The sequence below is a fragment of the Acanthisitta chloris genome, unplaced genomic scaffold (genome assembly GCF_000695815.1).
Source record: "Acanthisitta chloris isolate BGI_N310 unplaced genomic scaffold, ASM69581v1 scaffold440, whole genome shotgun sequence".
Classification (NCBI taxonomy): Eukaryota; Metazoa; Chordata; class Aves; order Passeriformes; family Acanthisittidae; genus Acanthisitta; species Acanthisitta chloris.
The window spans coordinates 5,324-22,254 of record NW_008650807.1 but is presented as its reverse complement, the minus strand read 5'-3'; the positions used below and the strand labels follow the sequence as shown (position 1 = coordinate 22,254).

General features: G+C 42.0%; 1 protein-coding gene across 1 annotated transcript in view; it reads left to right on the top strand.

The window, feature by feature from the left end:
- Nucleotides 1-16,319, top strand: part of LOC103797832 (dystrophin-like) — a gene marked incomplete at its 5' end in the record, with an annotated part of 72,392 nt that extends 56,073 nt beyond the window's left edge. Inside the window, 4 exons of the mRNA XM_009070070.1 lie at nt 1-12; nt 338-455; nt 4,367-4,459; nt 15,455-16,319. The exon at nt 1-12 is cut by the window's left edge and continues 238 nt beyond it. Coding sequence (XP_009068318.1) covers nt 1-12; nt 338-455; nt 4,367-4,459; nt 15,455-15,552 — 321 coding nt within the window. The remainder of the gene's footprint in view (nt 13-337; nt 456-4,366; nt 4,460-15,454) is intronic.
- Nucleotides 16,320-16,931: the final 612 nt, after the last annotated feature.

The window sequence follows — 16,931 nt, the reverse complement described above, 5'->3', positions numbered from 1 at the left end:
GTGAGTCCTCGGGCACTTCTCCTCGGTCTCTGCAGAGTCGTTTTCCAAGCAGGGAGTGAAGCGTTGGTCAATAACGACATACCAAGAAATCATACCTGGAGAGGCTATTCAGTTGTTCCACAGGCTGCAGGTGAGAATGTGAAATCACATTTCAGTGTTCTTATTGAGCCTTCTTCCTTGTTTTATTCAGAATTCAAAGCCATTGGTTACGTGGAAGAGTTACTTAAAAACAGACAGAAAATTATGTGTATTCGTGGAATAAATAAAAATTGCAGTGATATAAAGGAGTAGGCTGTTAATAGCAACCTCTTCTTTTTCCTTGGATTTTCAGCCGCAGGCAGATGCCAAGGTGAATGGTACAACATTGTCCTCTCCTTCTACCTCTTTGCAGAGGTCAGGCAGCAGTCAGCCAATGCTTCTTCGTGTAGTTGGCAGCCAGACTTCAGAAACCATGGGTAAGATAACGAAGTTCAGATTGTCATAAAAAATAATTATAGTCTCATTTTCCAGAAAAAAAACATCCTTAAAGACAGAAAATACTCTTCTGTTTAGTTCAAATGAGAATGAAGTAGACATTTGCAGTGGTCTTTAATGTCATCTGGCTGTTTACACTTTACATCTTCATTATGATTCAGGCTTTTGCTTTTGATCATGATGCACACAGTAGCTAGGATATTTTGACATGAAACACAAAGTTCAGCCAGGGCTTGACTTCTGGAAACAAATATCCCTGCAAAGCTAACTATTTTACTCAAACTGACTTTCAGTTATTCAGCATGACATGACTGATTTAAATGTGCATAGTATTAATTATGGCTAAAAGACTGAATGTCTGATTAGTCTTCCCCATGTTAACTGATGTGATCTTACTTTTAATATGTCGTGGCTCAGTCGGTAGGATTGAGCTGTCACTCACAGGCAGTGCTCATCTAGTGTCTTCTAAATATCACATCACATGTAATAATGAGCATCAAACGAGCTGTGCAGTAGGGTTAAGTAATAATATTCTGTAGCTAGAGGCTAGAATTATTATTTTGGTGCTTTTAGTAACTGCTCTGCAGCATTTTCCTAATTTCCTAGTGTTATATAATTAGTATTTATTACCAAGTAGAAAGGATTTTCTGCTAGTAAAAAAGCAATCAGTTGTTGCAGCATCTTTAAGCAAATGCGTGACTTCAGCAAGATAATGTTTCAAGTCTGATGATAATATTCAGCTTCATACACAGAAATTTATTTAATGTATATTAGAGAGGCTTAAGAGAGCTTTTGTTTTCACTGCTGTTAGTGGAAGTGTCAATGGCAGTGAGAAATTGAACGGGAGGAGACATCCTGCCATGTCTGAAGTGCCACTGTGGTGGGAGATGGAACTTTTTCAGGGACTTTTTCCTCCATTCCAAGTGTATATAATAGCCTCAGCCTGTCAGTATGAAACAAGATGGGTTCTGTACACTCTGCAACAAAAAATGTGGAGTAAATTATACCTTTAGAAATGCTCTAGTTAAATCCTGGGGGTGGGAGTACAACCACAGGTAACAGCAATTTCATTTGGACCTTTAATCATATTACTAGTCAGGAAATATTTTGCTATGTATGGCATACACAGAGCAGACAAAGTTTATCACTGTCATCATTTGCATCAGCTTTCTGAAGAAATGTCCTGAGTTTTGTCATCTAGAATATGTTAATTAAAATACACAAGAAAAGTCAGGAAGACGGTGGTTCCCAGCCGTCTTATTAAACATCTTGTAGTTTCTCATTTCATCCTTTAGTAGGACAAAATACAATAATGTACTTACTTTCATTTAACTTGATATAAAATTATTTCCATTTAACTTCTAAGGCTGAAATTAATTAATTAACATGACAGAGTCATATAAACTGCTAAAGCTTTTTAAAACAGACTTTTAGACCCGAGTTGGTGTTTTTTTTGTTAGATTGAGCCAATATGTGAAGGACAGTGAGATGTTGAGTCGTTACCAGTACGATCGTATTGAGACTCAGCAAAGCACGGAATGGAGCTCAGAAAAAGAATTGCTAAGTGACTTAAAAATCTACAGCTAATTCAGGTTGTTGAGTCTCCTTTCACAGCAGAAAGCTTTGCTTGCCAGTCTGAGAGTTTTCTGAAACGCAGTTTAAAACACCCTTGGACTGCGAAGGGAAGCAGAGTGGTGTGGTACATAATGCTCCCATGCACAAGTGTGTGCCCAGGGACAAGGGAGACATCATTTTTGAGAAAGTACTGCGGATTTCCAGGTCTCTCAGGCAATGAGGTAATGTAGTGGTAGCTTTTATATGTTTTTTTTTAATTAGACCTTAGTTGTTTTTTTCCTTTGAATGTAGACACTTCTCTGTCTCTTTGCTTTCCCAAGGAGAAATTACTGTAAAGGCTTTCCCACCAGCAGTGTTGTCCATTTGGTAAAAGCAGTGAAAACTCTAATTTACAAATGAAAGAGCTTATTCCTTGGTAACCTGAATTAGACCTGGGCCAGTGGAAAGGTTCTGCTTTGCTTCTAGTACAGTCCTAATGGGGAAGTTCTTATCTTTGGCATTTCTCCCCCAGCTATGCAGCAGCAGAGGAGATTCTCTGAGGTGTGTGAGGCAAGAGGCTGTTGGTGAACTTTAATTCATTCAGCTATCACCAGAATGTTTGAGGCTTACCCAGCTCTCACATAAGTGGGGAAGGCTCTTTTGAGTAAAGAGAGGAGATCAAGATCTGAAAGTATCTGTACTTTTGTTGGGTTGTTGGCTGATGTCTTATTTTGTCATTTACAAGGATATGTTCAGAAAAATCATCCAAATGAGGAAAAAAATAAAAACAATGCATTTTAAATAAAAGGTGCAGCATTTTTGAGGTCAGCACAGTTCAATTTATATTGGCACTTGTGAGGACATTTGAAAATCAGTACCTGTCCTCAGTTCTTGCTGACCTGGACAGCAGAACTACTGCCTTCTGCTTTAGATCTTTAGGGCCAGGAGACTCTGCAGGCTGGTAAAGTCCTCAGCCTGGGTAGAAGCAGCAAAATCTCACTTTGAGTTTTCACCTTGACATCCAGCAAAGGCTGGAAGGACATTACTTTAGCTAAGACACCTCTGTCAATGCAACACTTGATGTGAAAGTAACTCCTGGTGTGAGCTGAGCTGTGTGAGTCCAGCACCCATGGAAAGCTGAACAAACTGCAGGCAGCCTCAGCTGCTATTTTTAGGCCATTAATGGAATAAGAGAAGCTGGTACAAAGACCATCATTTATATGAATTAAGTGCTTCTTGCAGACACTCTACCCCACTTCTTGTACTGGAGTGGGAGAAATCACTCTTGGTCAGTAATAACTCTTGTGAAACTCCTGGCCTAAACATAGGCAGCCCTAAAGTTTTTCTTCAGTGTCTCTTTTAGTAGGTTTTCCACTAGCATGGAAACACCTCAGTGTTTAAAGAATGTAAATGTTAACAGAAAATTAGACAGCTTATTACTCAAGTAGGGCAAGACATGTTAGAATAAAGGCTCATTAAGTCATTTTCAAAATAGGTATGTACCTCTTGTGGTTATTCCAGCAGGCAGAATTGCTTATGGGTTTCAGTAGGGATAAAAGGCATCTAGTAAAAGAGAAGAGTCTCACTCTAAGTATATCCTTTAGGTGTGTTCTTTTTCCAGATGTTATATTCGTATTGGTGACTAGGGTCTGCTGTAAAAACAACATTAGTCATATGAAACCATGAGCAAAAAAAATCTAGTAAAAATAAAATGTATTGAGTTTCCCATTAAGCTGCTGCCCTATAATCAGGTTATAGAAATTATTCAGTGGGAGAAATGTGTTTCGCTTTATTAAACTGCTGCTAAACCCTCTTACAGTACAATTGAGTGTTCTTGGAGTGCCAATCTGATGCAATTAAACTGTCAGAAATATTAATACCAATGCAGATGAGATTCTGGGTTTCTACTGATTTGCACAGCTAGGCTAACATGAATCCAGCACTATTAGAAAGCTGCTCAACAGCAGCACTCACAACAGCAATTTCTTTTGCCATTAATAGAATAAGAGAAGCTGAAATGGTGAGTGTCATTTATGGAACTAAATGTTCCAAGCAGACATTTTACCCTACTTCTTTTACCAGAGTAGATTATTTCTTAAATCCCTTTTTATAAATTAAGATCAGGTTTAATTGTTTCAAATTCATTGTTTAAATTAACTTACTTATAAAGAAAGATAAACATAACAATCAACAAAATTCATCTTTGGAGTTTTGATTGTATACTAAGCAGAAAATGTTTAAGCAAACAGCCTTAGCTTTGGGAAGGACTTGGGCAATGGCCAGCTCTTAGCAAAGGGTTGTATTGGCTCTCATGCAGTGGTGTGCATTTGCTTTGCAGGTGAGGATGAGCTGCTCAGCCCTCCCCAGGACACAAGCACAGGTTTGGAGGAAGTGATGGAGCAGCTGAACAACTCCTTCCCCAGCTCTAGAGGTGAGCACTGCTGCTGTGGCAGATGAGAGGGAAGAATATAAAAGTGCTTTCTGTTCCTTGATGTTTTCAGGGAGTTGTGGTTTGGTATCAGTTTTTTTGCTGCTCTTTGTTTTCATTCTAACAATAGCTGTAGAGTTATTTGGAGTGGAGAAGCAGCCTGCTCCTCCTTTACCTTAGGCCACCTCCACAGGTAGCCCTTGCTGGGTATGTGGATAAAACAGTGTCTGTGTGAGACTCTTTCTTCCCTGAGCATTTTCTTTGCTTCTCTTTTGCAGTGTTCCTTTTCTCACAGCTTTTCTCCTTTTCAGTCAGTCCCCTTGCTGATATATTTTTAATACATGTCTTAGCACATTTTTCTTCTTTTCTTACCTTTTTCCAAGAACAATCTGGTTTGAAATAAATCAAAGTTCTGAGTCAAAGTTCTCAACCATGTAGCATTTGGGTCCAGAGGGATGGAGGAAAAACAAGGGGGCTGCTTGTTTGTGCAGCACAGGCTGCATTTGTGCATAACAGCCACAGCATTTCTTTCACTGTTTCCATTCTGTCATTCCTGTTATTTGCTAAAGATAAGCATTTATATTACTGAGATTCATTTGTTCAGCCTTTCTTCATATAAGAAGTTCTTTTCTGAGCTCAGAGGAAAAGCTCTGCTGCCAAGAAAAACAACTTAGATTCTTAAGAGGAGATGGCAAATTTGGGATATTGCCTGTTGCTGTGAAGGAAGGCTTAGGCATAAACCTCTTGGCAAGAGAAAGACTCAGTGTCTGTTGGCAGCCTGTTAGGGATTTCAGTGGGGGCACAGACTTACACAGAGCCCCTTGCACAGGTTCCACACATCACCCCGAGGTGGTTCTTCAGGAGCATCATGCATTGACCATTGTACTAGACATTCAGAGGAGTCAGGTGTTCTCCATCCTTTGCTTCCAGAGCGAGTCCGTATCTCACCAGACTTCATCTGTGAGTGCTGGAAAGGAAGGCAATATAAACTCTGTAAGACCTCATGCTATAGATCAAAAGATGTAATTCTTAAAAATATATCATTGAAGAAAATCTAATACAATGAATTTTTAACTGCATTCATCTCCACCTCAGCATTATGTGAAAAAGTCCTATGTCCAGCCCTCATTTTGCCTAGGTATTAATTACGAGAGACAACAGATGAAAAATCTTTCTAATATTGCAATGCAGATAAAAATGTATTTATTTTTAAATTTGCCGTGCACACGAGGCTGCACCAGACAGTGTTTGCTTACCAGGGACCATCAGTTAGACCTTGCATAGTCAGATGTGTCTAGATGTAGATAGCCTGTGTGATAAATATTCACCAGATATGGTGTCTAATTTCTAGTCATCGCTGATGACACTGGCACTGTTACTTTTTTAAAGCAAGCTTAGTTTTTAGTCAAATAGGAGCAATTTATAAAGCAAAAGTTAATGAAATATTTGAAATAGAGTGGTTAATTTCCTGTGCAGAATAAATAGGTAGAGGTCCCTTCCTACTCATTGAGAGTAGAAAAGAGGCCTTTGGAATCAGAGACATAATTCTGGGTGTCCTGTGGCCATGAGGGTCACAACCACTAGGACGAGCGTAGACAAGAGACACGACAAGAGTGAACTGGTCTCTGAAGGCTTTAGTTGTGAGGAAGGTTCAGAGCTGAATAAGCAGAGAAAAGGACTGAATTTCTGTGCTTCAGTGTGCAGATTAGATGAGCAGCACAGGATTAACAAATGAAATATTTAGTCTAGATACTGTCAAAAGCACCTGAACAGTAAGATTTGCTCAGGTTGGTAAATAGTTTGCTAAAGCAAGTAATGGCTCTTATTTTGGACTTCTGAAAAAAAGCAGTAAAATCTAGTAGTAATTAATTGTCACTCACCTGGAGATAGATTCCTTATGGTTATGATATTTTTTAAGCTTTTGCTGCATAAAGTTGTTTCTAAAAGGGCATGAAGGCTTCATAGCATCATTTTGAATGCATTTTTGAGAAGCATGTGTAAAACAAATTATGTCATAGACCTGCATAAGCAGGTCCCAGATGCAGTAACTTGTGTACCACATACCTTTCATAGGGTTGGGGTTTTTGTTTCCTCAGTTTAACCTTTGGGCAGTTCTTGGCATTTGCTAAGGAGCACAGAACCTCCTTGCACAGCTGGCTCTTGGTGCCGACAGCTGTTTCCTTCTGATGAATACCTGATGATTGCTGTCCTTAAGGAATTTCTCTTTCCTTTTAATCTACAAGGTTTCCCATCCATTCCTGTTTTACTTTGCTGCTCCCAGCAAATTCACAACTGCTGCAGCTGCTTCAAACAGCTGCTGTGCTAACTCAAAACAGATGTCAAAGCCAGAGGTCTGACACTTAGTGGAAATCTACCATTAAATACCACCTCAGTGGTTTATTTGACCCTGCTTGATAATGGGCCACAGAGGAAAACATTTTCACGCTGTATTTGTGCCCAAACTACTACATCTCCAGGGAACTGGTTCACAGTTAGAGAGTGAGACTGGCAGGGCAGTGTTTGTACAGCCAAATTCATCTCTTCTGCAGCACTGAGGGCAAAGGAGTTGCACCACTTCAGGTGGGTCTCGTGGTGGACCAGGCTGAGTTTTGCAATTATGGTTTTACAGCAAATCCTTTCTATGAATGAAGCTCAGAGAAGAATTTAGAAGCAGAAGTTCTTGAAGTAACTGAAGCTGGTCAGAGAGCTTTCAGGTTCGCAATGCAGAGTCCTTTCTGGGGGATAGTGAAGAAGTGGGAGCCCAGAAGTGGTTAGAAATGAGACCTTGATGGTTTAAAAGAGCTAAGAGGCCATGACATAACATAAAAACATTTGGAGAGGGATCAGTACTCACATAGTATTTAGCTTGGTATTGCTTAACACAGATGTGGGTTTGTGCAGAGAAAATGAGACCCCACAGGAATAAATGAATGGCACTAAGAATAGCACCATTTTCTAGGAGTTTTATCTTTAGCTCAGTCACATTAAAACACACCAGACTCATTTTCTCCTCTCACTTTTGCATCAGTCAGGCTCTGTCATGAGTGGGACTAACATCTTAAGTGGAACTAGCAGCTTTCAGCACTGCAAATAATGTAGTTTCTCTTATTCTGGTGGAAAAAATGTGTTACAATGCAGACTTTTCTCACTCTACTGAATCAGAGGAAGAGTATCCTGGAGTTACTACACTGTAGGGTATTCTGGAAACACTCTTCCAGCTGAGATACCTTGGCCTTCTGGATGGTATCACCTGCTGTGTGACACTGTGCTGGCCCCAGAGCAGTGAGCCCAGGTGACTGAGGTGCCATATGCCTCCCCTGTGGCACATTACTGATGTGGCTGAACTTCTCTGCAGATGGGACAGTGATGGGGAGGACTAGGTCTTTTGTGTTTTATGATGCCCAGCTCTGATGGAAACTGAGAATATGCTAATGAATTTAACCAAACTTCAAGGAACCTTTTTTTTTTTAACAAACAAACAAAAAAAGGCTGTTTCCAAGTCTCCCCTGTCTGCAGCCTGTCCCTTTCCTGAGTTCAGTGAGAGGGGCAGTGCAAGTAGATGCTTTGTGCTCTCTGATTTGACCTGAATTTGCATAGATGCATGAAGTTTTTATTAGTGCCTCTGCTTTCAGGTTTGGTGGGATCACTCACTGTGTACCTTTGCCTGTGATACAATGTCATGTAGATTTCAAAACCAAAAAGAATCTTCTATTTTGTGAGGGCAGGAAGTCTTGATTTGAGCAGGAATAATAGATAATTAGGCACCCATGAATTGCGTGTCAGTGTTTTGATGCCTTACAGAACACAAATTTTCAGAACTGCATCAGTACAGACAATCTTCTTCCTCTGCAATTTATGCCAAACCATACTCCTTGTCTTAAAACTTAAGACACACATGTTCATTCATATGCAAAGAAGAAAACAACATAAAATCCATTAAACCCTTTTTAATCTTCCTCCAGAAGAAATTAGCTGTTACTGTAGTAGCACTAGTCTTTCTTGCATTTAGCAAATTCTAGGGCTGATTACTCACCACAGACTGTCCTCACCAGCTGTTTTGTGTGGTGCTGAGCTATCCCAGTTACCTTTAAATACATTCATTTTCAGGCAGAATGAATTCTGTCTCCTGTAGATTTAAATTAAACACTGCATAGCTGCAGTTGTGTATGCTTGTGCAGACAGGCAGGCGTTTTGTAAGACCTCCAAAAGTATTTTGCAGAACGCAATTCCTTCTCCCTTCTTGACACAAGCTAAACTGTCTCCTGCTGGATCTCATTCCTGCCCCAGGTGCAGCACACCAAGCTGTACCATGTTGCAGTTTCTGGAGTCCTTAAGTAGATCATCTGCTGACCTAAACCCTGGGGCTCTTCCTCAGAAGAAAACCAAAGTATGCAATGGATTTTGTATCTTCATTTTCAAGGGTTTTCTGTTGCATGTTGGTGAGAGATTCTCCTCTTCCCTCTTGGAGACATGTTTTAGGGAATTCATGACTCCTGATAGAAGTGCCAGGTGAGGCTGCAGGCTGTGTAGGTGTATGTGCAAGTCCCAGAGAGTCAGACAGGCATGTGAGGTGGAGTCCTCAGAACTCTCCTGGCCATCGAGCACCTCTGTGCATCACCAGCACATGTGCTAAGGACATCACTGGAACTGAAGGCTCTGCTTAGGAGCAGAATAAAAATCCACATGCAGAACCTGTAATTATAATTTCTAATCATAAGTTGCTGCTGGGGAGAGGGAGAGAGGCAAGAAGGGACTAAAACCTTCCTCTGTTCAGTAAATTAAACGTTTGCTGTGTGCCTTCAGGGGCTGCCCCAGCTGTTTCCATTGCCTGGAGTTTGTGGTTGAGCCATGGCTCTGGCCCTGGTGGTCAGTGATGCCCTTCCCTTCCTCCACCCTCTCCTCTCCTTTACCACTTCTGCTCAGCTTTGCTCTGTTACTGACCCTTGTTCTGCAACTTGTAAAATACCTGTCAAGCTATTTATTGCCTTCTTTGGCTTCTCCTGCAGGCTGCCACACCTAAAGAAAAACTCCAGAGCAGTTAGGTTACTGTTATGTTGACCAGTGTGTTCTCCCGTATCTCTCTGTCTCTCTCCCCATACATCCTTCACAATTACATTGTTTACAGCAGCTCTGGGGCAAAGATCATCCTCTTTCTTGAACAGCATCTACCACAGTGACTTTCTCACCCAGGGCTGCCAGTGTGGCCGTGCCAGTGCAGGCAGCAGTGTGACAGTGAGAGTGGGACATTGCACCTGGAGACAGCAAGTGTCAGTGTCACCAGCTGGGTGATAGGAAGGGGGCAAGGAGCTGTTTCTGCTGGTGACTGACCAACAGCTTTCTGTCTTAAAAAACAAATGTGCCCTGAGAAGTGTTTGAGAAGAATCAGCATGATCTAAGTATGTCTTCCATGAAGGCTTGTTGGGAACATCTTTTCAGCTAAACCCATTATTGGCTCCTCCATTCTGGCAGTACAACTTGAACATGATGCTATACTTTCCCTTTTTCCCCTTTTTACTTGAAGTTTTTTTCTCTCTTTCTCCCTCTGCCCTCTCAGTTTTACCATCCTTGCAGATCAGCATGTTGCAAACATACTTTGGAATAAATTTGTCTTGAATGTGAGCATGTTCTGTTCCAGTGTGCAGCTCTAGGTGTAAAATACGTGTGTGTGTACACATACCTGTATATCTGTACCTGTCAATGCATACTGCAGTGCATATAGGCCATAGTGCAGTGTAAAGTGTCTGGATGAATTAATTTGATGTTGGGGGAAAATGATTTTACCACTTACACTGATTGCTAGAAGTACTTAAATTGAGGAAATTAGGATGCTCAGAAAGTGAATTCAGATCTTCTCTGCAATCCTTACCCTCAGCTGAAAGGCCTGTATGTTGGTGCTAGTAGTTTTCTCAAGTGTTTCTGCCAGGTTAAACCAAGCCACAGATTATGGAACTGTTGTTGAATAAATCAGCTCAGAATCATCAGTGGATTTCAGTGCCCTTTCAGTTTTGTTTAAGGAGAAATGCTTTTTTTTAATATTAAATTTCTAAATGGAAATTGAAGTGTCTCTTACAGCATAAAATATATATTCATGTGTGGTTTTTTTCCCTTTCTTTTCTGATATTTATTCCACTTCCTCTCTCTGTTCCTAAAGGACGAAATGCCCCTGGAAAGCCAGTGAGAGAGGTTAGTGAGACAAGGCTCACTGCCATGGCTTCTGTTTGTCACAGCTTGCTCCCTGTGCCCAGCATGCGTGTGGCACCGCACGGTGTGCTTGGCTTTGGGTTTGTTTTGCCTTGGGTTTTGTTTGGTTTTGCTGAGTGCATTCCCCATGTGACTGTAACAGGAGTGTACCTCTCAACTTTCAATGGAGACAGTGTCAGCTCAAGGATCTGCATTTCCCTGCATTCTCCCAGAGGTGGAAAATCAGGAACGGGGAGGAGAAAATAATACATTGAAATGAAGCCTCAGAATGCTAAATGTTGTCAGCAAATATGCTGCAGTGGTTGACATGTTCTTTTGCTCTTGTATGTAAGCACAACAGGGAGATGTGTGTCTCTTGCTGTTCTGCTTACATACTCATGGTTGTATTTACATGCACATGCCAATACACCAACCCTCATCTCCAGTTATTGCATAGGTTTTTATTTGCATGTAGTACAGTGAGAGTTGAGAGGTATAAGGAGTTCAGGTGTTTTAATTCTGTGATATGCTGTTGCAGAATGAAGAATGCTACTAACATTCACCAGCTCCACAGTGTTGTGTTCAGCAGTGCAAATGGGCAATGGTTTTCACTGTGCACTTCAGACATGGTTGGTTTGATGCAAAATAGGTTTGGAATTTGTGTGTCGCTGCTCATTAGTGGAGGAAAACGTTTTGTGCTGTGTTGTCACAGCTCCTTTGAAAGTATTTCCAGAGAGTCCTGATGTTTCCTGTGAAGCTGCTCTGCACTCACCAGCCAGATAGAACATTTGAAAGATGAATTTCTAGCGAAAATTATTATGAAAGATAAAATATTAAGAGCCTGCCTGAGTGCGATTGCAGTAGCTGTGAAATGACCTTTCCTGCACAGAAGACATTTGGTGTGGATGAGGCAGAAATTGAAGGGTGACCTGGTTTGCACAGTCCTGCTGGTGTGGCCAAACACTGCACAGAGCTGTTGGCAGCCCCCAGTCACTCACAGGCTACTGGGCAAAGCCAGCATTTGTCCTGATGTGGTGCCCTGAAATACAGAGCTTCTCTGCAGTGGCTGCTGGAGCTACTTCCAGGTGTGAGATCTTCAGCACAGGTTAAGTCTGTCCTCACGTGGCAGGTCCTCTCAGTACGGATCAGCAAAGGTGCTTGGGGTGGCATCAGACTGCACCAGTGCAGAAATCTGATGGAAATTATTTCACATTCAGCCCTGCGTGTTCTTGGCTCAAACACTGAGAATTGTTCCTCAATTCAGCAAAACAGGTCATTGATTTCCACTATCCTCATTCATATTTATGCATATTATGCAAAAAAAAGCTTCTGCTGCAGAGGGCATACTTGATGCAATTAATTAAAAGAAAAAAAATATTGGCATGTTCTGCCTGATCAGATGCCAGCAGCTTAACCCTAGAAAGCTGACTTGGGTGAATCACTTGCTGCTCCCAGCTGAATTTGTGCTCACTGTGTGTTTCAGAGGGCCTTGGTAACTTGCAGAGCTGAAGACAAAACACACTTGTCCACTTTATGAGCTAAAGTATAGAACAACTTTTGCTTTATGTGTGAATCTATTTGTGCAAAGACAGATCGTGTGGTTTTAAACCCACTGGCCAGGTTTTGATCCCATTGCTCACATTAAGTGTTGTCTCCATGTGTAATCCTATGGATTTTGTGGCATTACTCAATATGGATAAGGGTATCACAATCCAAGCCACCCACAGGAAGAATTTCTCTTTTGTCGGGGAAGGGTTAGGAATCTGTTGTGCTGCAAAGGGCTGTGCATTGTGTTGGGGTTTCTTAATTTGCTTTCTGTCCACTCTTTCAAGTCTGAATTGCTCCACGTTTACTTCTCTGAGAAGGTGTAGTGTGAGATTGGTATTCAGTTACCATGGGCACCCCCACGGGCATCCCTCCCATCAGATTTCAGCAGATGTGAGACGCATCACTGATATGTGACCAGGAGTGATGTAGTTAGTGTCTGCAGAAATAGTGTCTTCTACTTTCCAAGCAAATCTTAAGTGTGGTTTTTATAAGCTGAAGTTAATACTGTCCATGTCCATTTTAAGCTTTATTGCTGCATTTCAAAGTGTGTGCTAGTTTTTTTTCTTACACAGCAGCATTTTTCAACCTTTCAGTGCCTCAAGCATGGAGAAAACTTTCTCAGCTTTAGAAAGAATGGAATCGATGCCTTCTTTGATGGCATTACTTTAGAAATATAAATAATAATGAATGGAAAGCTCTGATCTATATTTTTCTGAGTGCTTTTAGGACAGTATTTTTCTCATTTGCTTCTTAATTAAAAATGTCAGTGTCCTGCAACTCAGTATCACAGAGGGCAAGTAAGCAACATTCAAGAGAAGCAGCAGAGCTCTGTCGAAATGGTCAGTGGATTTGAGTGCTGATTTTGGTAACAGACATTACAGAAGTGAGTGCATTCATACAGACCCAGGACATTAGTGTATATTCTGTTCTCAGCTGTTTGCAGGCTTGATTGACCTGGCGGGTACTGCCCTGTCCCAGAGAGGCAAAAACCCACTGGCAGTGCAGTGAGACCCAGCTGAGGCCCTGCCACTGCAGGTCTGGAGCACAGCTGTGTCCCTGTGGTCTCTGTGCTGCTCTGTACAGTCCAGATACTGACATGAACAGCAGTGGTTTGTGGTCATCCTCTGAGCTGTAAACCCAGGTGGCTCAGGAGGAGACACAGGATTGTTCAGTTTTCATGCAGAGGAAATTAAGGCCTGTGCTGGAGAGAGAGTGTGATGTTGTGGGGGAGAGGGAGTCATATCTCCTTACAGTCACCCCAGCAAACCTCTGTGCAGCTTTTGAGGAGGGATCATGGTTATTTCAAAAATATGGCACCAGTTAACAGAGAAAAGAAAACTTACTGTTGGACATTTCTGTAATTTCTATGCATAAAAAATACATGGAGATTCCTGGATGCCTGAGACATTTTATTCTATTCCATAAATGCTGCCAAACTAACGTCACTCCAAGGTCTTATTTCATGTAGAAATGTCAACCATGCGTGACTACCGTAACATGTGAACATTGGGAAGAGGATGGTGAGTTTGGTTTACCCCACAGGGAAGGTCCATTCCTGTTGTTAAGGAAGACAGTGTGTCCCTCCTGACACCCACTACGTAGGTGTGCAATGATCAGTCAGACTCCTACACGTTCTGCATGAACGGTGTAACCTGGATGCTCTGATCATGCCCTTCCCTCATTTGGGTGCTCCTTCCCCAGAGACCACGGGGCAGTCTCAGCATCCAGGCTAAGACAAAGCTCCTGGGAAGCAGAGTTGTGGGCAGGTGGCATTGTACCTCCTGTGCTTTTCCAGACAAATACTCTATCACAAGTGCTCTCACAGAGGAAATCAAACCCCCTCAGGCCACAGCAACAGAGTTTTATTGAGTAATACTTCACCTGTTGTAAATGTTCAGTTGCTGGCAGCATGGGGTCTTCTTGAGTCGGAGGTCACGTGCACTTCTTTGCATCTAAATAAATCTTTCTTTGGCAATTATTTTCTAACTCCTCTTTTAACTCATTTATGTGTTTGGCCTCAACATCAGCCTGTGGCGATGAGTTCAGTAATACAGTTATGTGCTGTGTGGAATATAATTTCCTTCTGCTTCTTTTAAGACCTTCTGTCTGCTCGTTCCTCCTTGTCCTTGCAAGAAATCTTGAACACTCAGTCCTTGGTTTGGGTGCTCATCTTGTAGGGTACCTAGATCTCTGTCATACTCCCTCTTTGGCCATATTTTTTCAGGGGGCAGATTCCAGATGGGCTTCAGCTGTTTAAACTTTGATGTCTCTGTCATTTGAGGTGCCAGAGGGTATTTGAGACAGTCAGAGAGAGCTGCAAATCTGACACAGGACTTGCAGGAGACCCACACTGCACTCTGAACAGCAGTGGAAGACCAGACAGGGTGTGCCAGGGGCCTGGAATGGCAACTTTTGGCGATTTAATGTCCCTACCCTCGGGTCTGTTTGGTCTCTAATTGTGATGAAGCCATTTCTTAGTGCCCATCAGCCCTCAAGGGCAGATCATGACACTACCTTCCCTTTCCATTTGCAGCAGTGGTGACATGAGTCAGTGAGAAGTTGCAGCTTTCATCTCCAGAATTGTACCGTGATTTATTTTTCACTTCAGCCATCATTATATCTATCTGTGCAGGTATCCTGCTGGGACCTCTTGTAATTGTGATGAAGCCATTTCTTAGTGCCCATCAGCCCTCAAGGGCAGATCATGACACTACCTTCCCTTTCCATTTGCAGCAGTGGTGACATGAGTCAGTGAGAAGTTGCAGCTTTCATCTCCAGAATTGTACCGTGATTTATTTTTCACTTCAGCCATCATTATATCTATCTGTGCAGGTATCCTGCTGGGACCTCTTGGGTGACTGAGTTATCTGATCTGTTTGTTTCTGGCTTTCTCCTTGATAGAATATTGAATGCTCAGATGCTAGCAGCACAGTCAGAAACTTTTCTGGGATGTCAGTGGACTTAATTGTTGCTTTTGGCGAACACTGATAATGATGAAGCTTCATCACTGTGGGGAGTGATGGCTTTGTTGTTGGAATGGTTTACCATAGCCATTCAAGCTGGTATTGCTGTCCAGGTGTTCTGCAAAGGTGTTGTGCTACCAGCAGAGCCTGTTAGACTCCCCTGGGAGCCTTTTGGGAAGAGCACTCTGCAGTGTGCCCCTCTGGGGACAGCGGCACGTGGTACATGGAGAGTGATCTGTAAATTGTTCTGCCAACATGCTGACGTGTACCCTGTGTTTGATTTCTCTTCTTTGGCTTTCCTTTTCAGGCCACAATGTAGGGAGCCTTTTCCACATGGCAGACGACTTGGGAAGAGCGATGGAAACCCTAGTGACAGTGATGACTGACGACAAGGTGTTAGAATAGCAGGATGTGTTTTACAACTTCAGGCGTTCCGCATGGTTTTTATAATATTCATACTACAAAGAGGATTAGACTGTAAGAGTTTACAAGAAAACAAATCTATATTTTTGTGAAGGGTAGTGGTACTATACTGTAGATTTCAGTAGTTTCCTAAGTCTGTTACTGTTTTGTTAACAATGGCAAGTTTTACACGTCTATGCAATTGTACAAAAATTATAAGAAAACTACATGTAAAATCTTGATAGCTAAATAACTTGCCATTTCTTTATATGGAACGCATTTCGGGTTGTTTAAAATAAAATTTATAACAGTTATAATGAAAGATTGTAAACTAAAGTGTGCTTTATAAAAATAATTGTTTATAGAAACCCCCTTAAAAATATACTGAGGCAGTGCATTTGTTTAGTTTCATTTCAGCTCTGTAACTGCATCAGAGAGATTCATGTCCTGTGTTCTTTTCCTTGCCTATCAAAAAGAAAAAAAAAAAGTATTTCCTGCAGCGACACCAAAATGGCTAACTTGCATTTCTCATTGGTTTTGTCTGACTTGGGCTGGCTTAAAAAAAAAACAAACTCTGAACTTCCAATGAAGGTAGTTATGTCACATTTTTCCAATAAAATGAAGAATTATGTGAATTACTGACCTGGTTTCGGGCAGCAACTAGTAATTACACAGCTAGATTGCAATAATTAAATGAAAGAGCACATTACATGACAGAGCCTGCAAAAAATTAATTTAAAAAAAGAAAAAACCCAGAAGAAAGAAGGAAAGAATTTAATGACCATCCTATGTACCAGTGTTTCCTCTGCTGCCTAAACTCCTGAGTGCTGTTAGCGAAGTGGAAGCTTTGGGGCTCAGTGCCCAGTCCCCCCTGGCTGTGGTCTCAGGGTCTGGGCACAGCTCTCCCCACCCACTGCCACTGCTGGGTCACCTCTGCTGCAGGGAGAGGAAAACTCCCTTCCTGACCCACGGTGGGGTCACCTTCTGCCCTGAAGCACAAGTAGGTTTTTCGCAGAGCTGCTCAGCTTGTGCAGCTCCCAGTGCTGCTGATGGAGCTCCAGGAGGTTCCTGGTGTCTCAGGCTGCTGCAGCAGCTGGTCCCAAGGAGCTGCAGTGCTGCAAACAACCTTGGGGAGAGGCTGCAGAGGAGTTCCTGCTGGTTTTTCGTGTGGTGATCAGGTGAAGGTAGTCACACTGCTCCATGAGATATTTAACACCAAAACAAAGGCCCTGGGCCTTTCTCCTGTCCTGATTCTCTCTGCGAGTAATCCTGCACAATTAACAATAATGTGAGAGAGAGAGAGAGAGGAACTGATAGCCCAACAGATCAGCCAGCCTGACTGCAGCTCGTGAGGTTTGGGTATGAGGTGCTGTCAGCAAAAG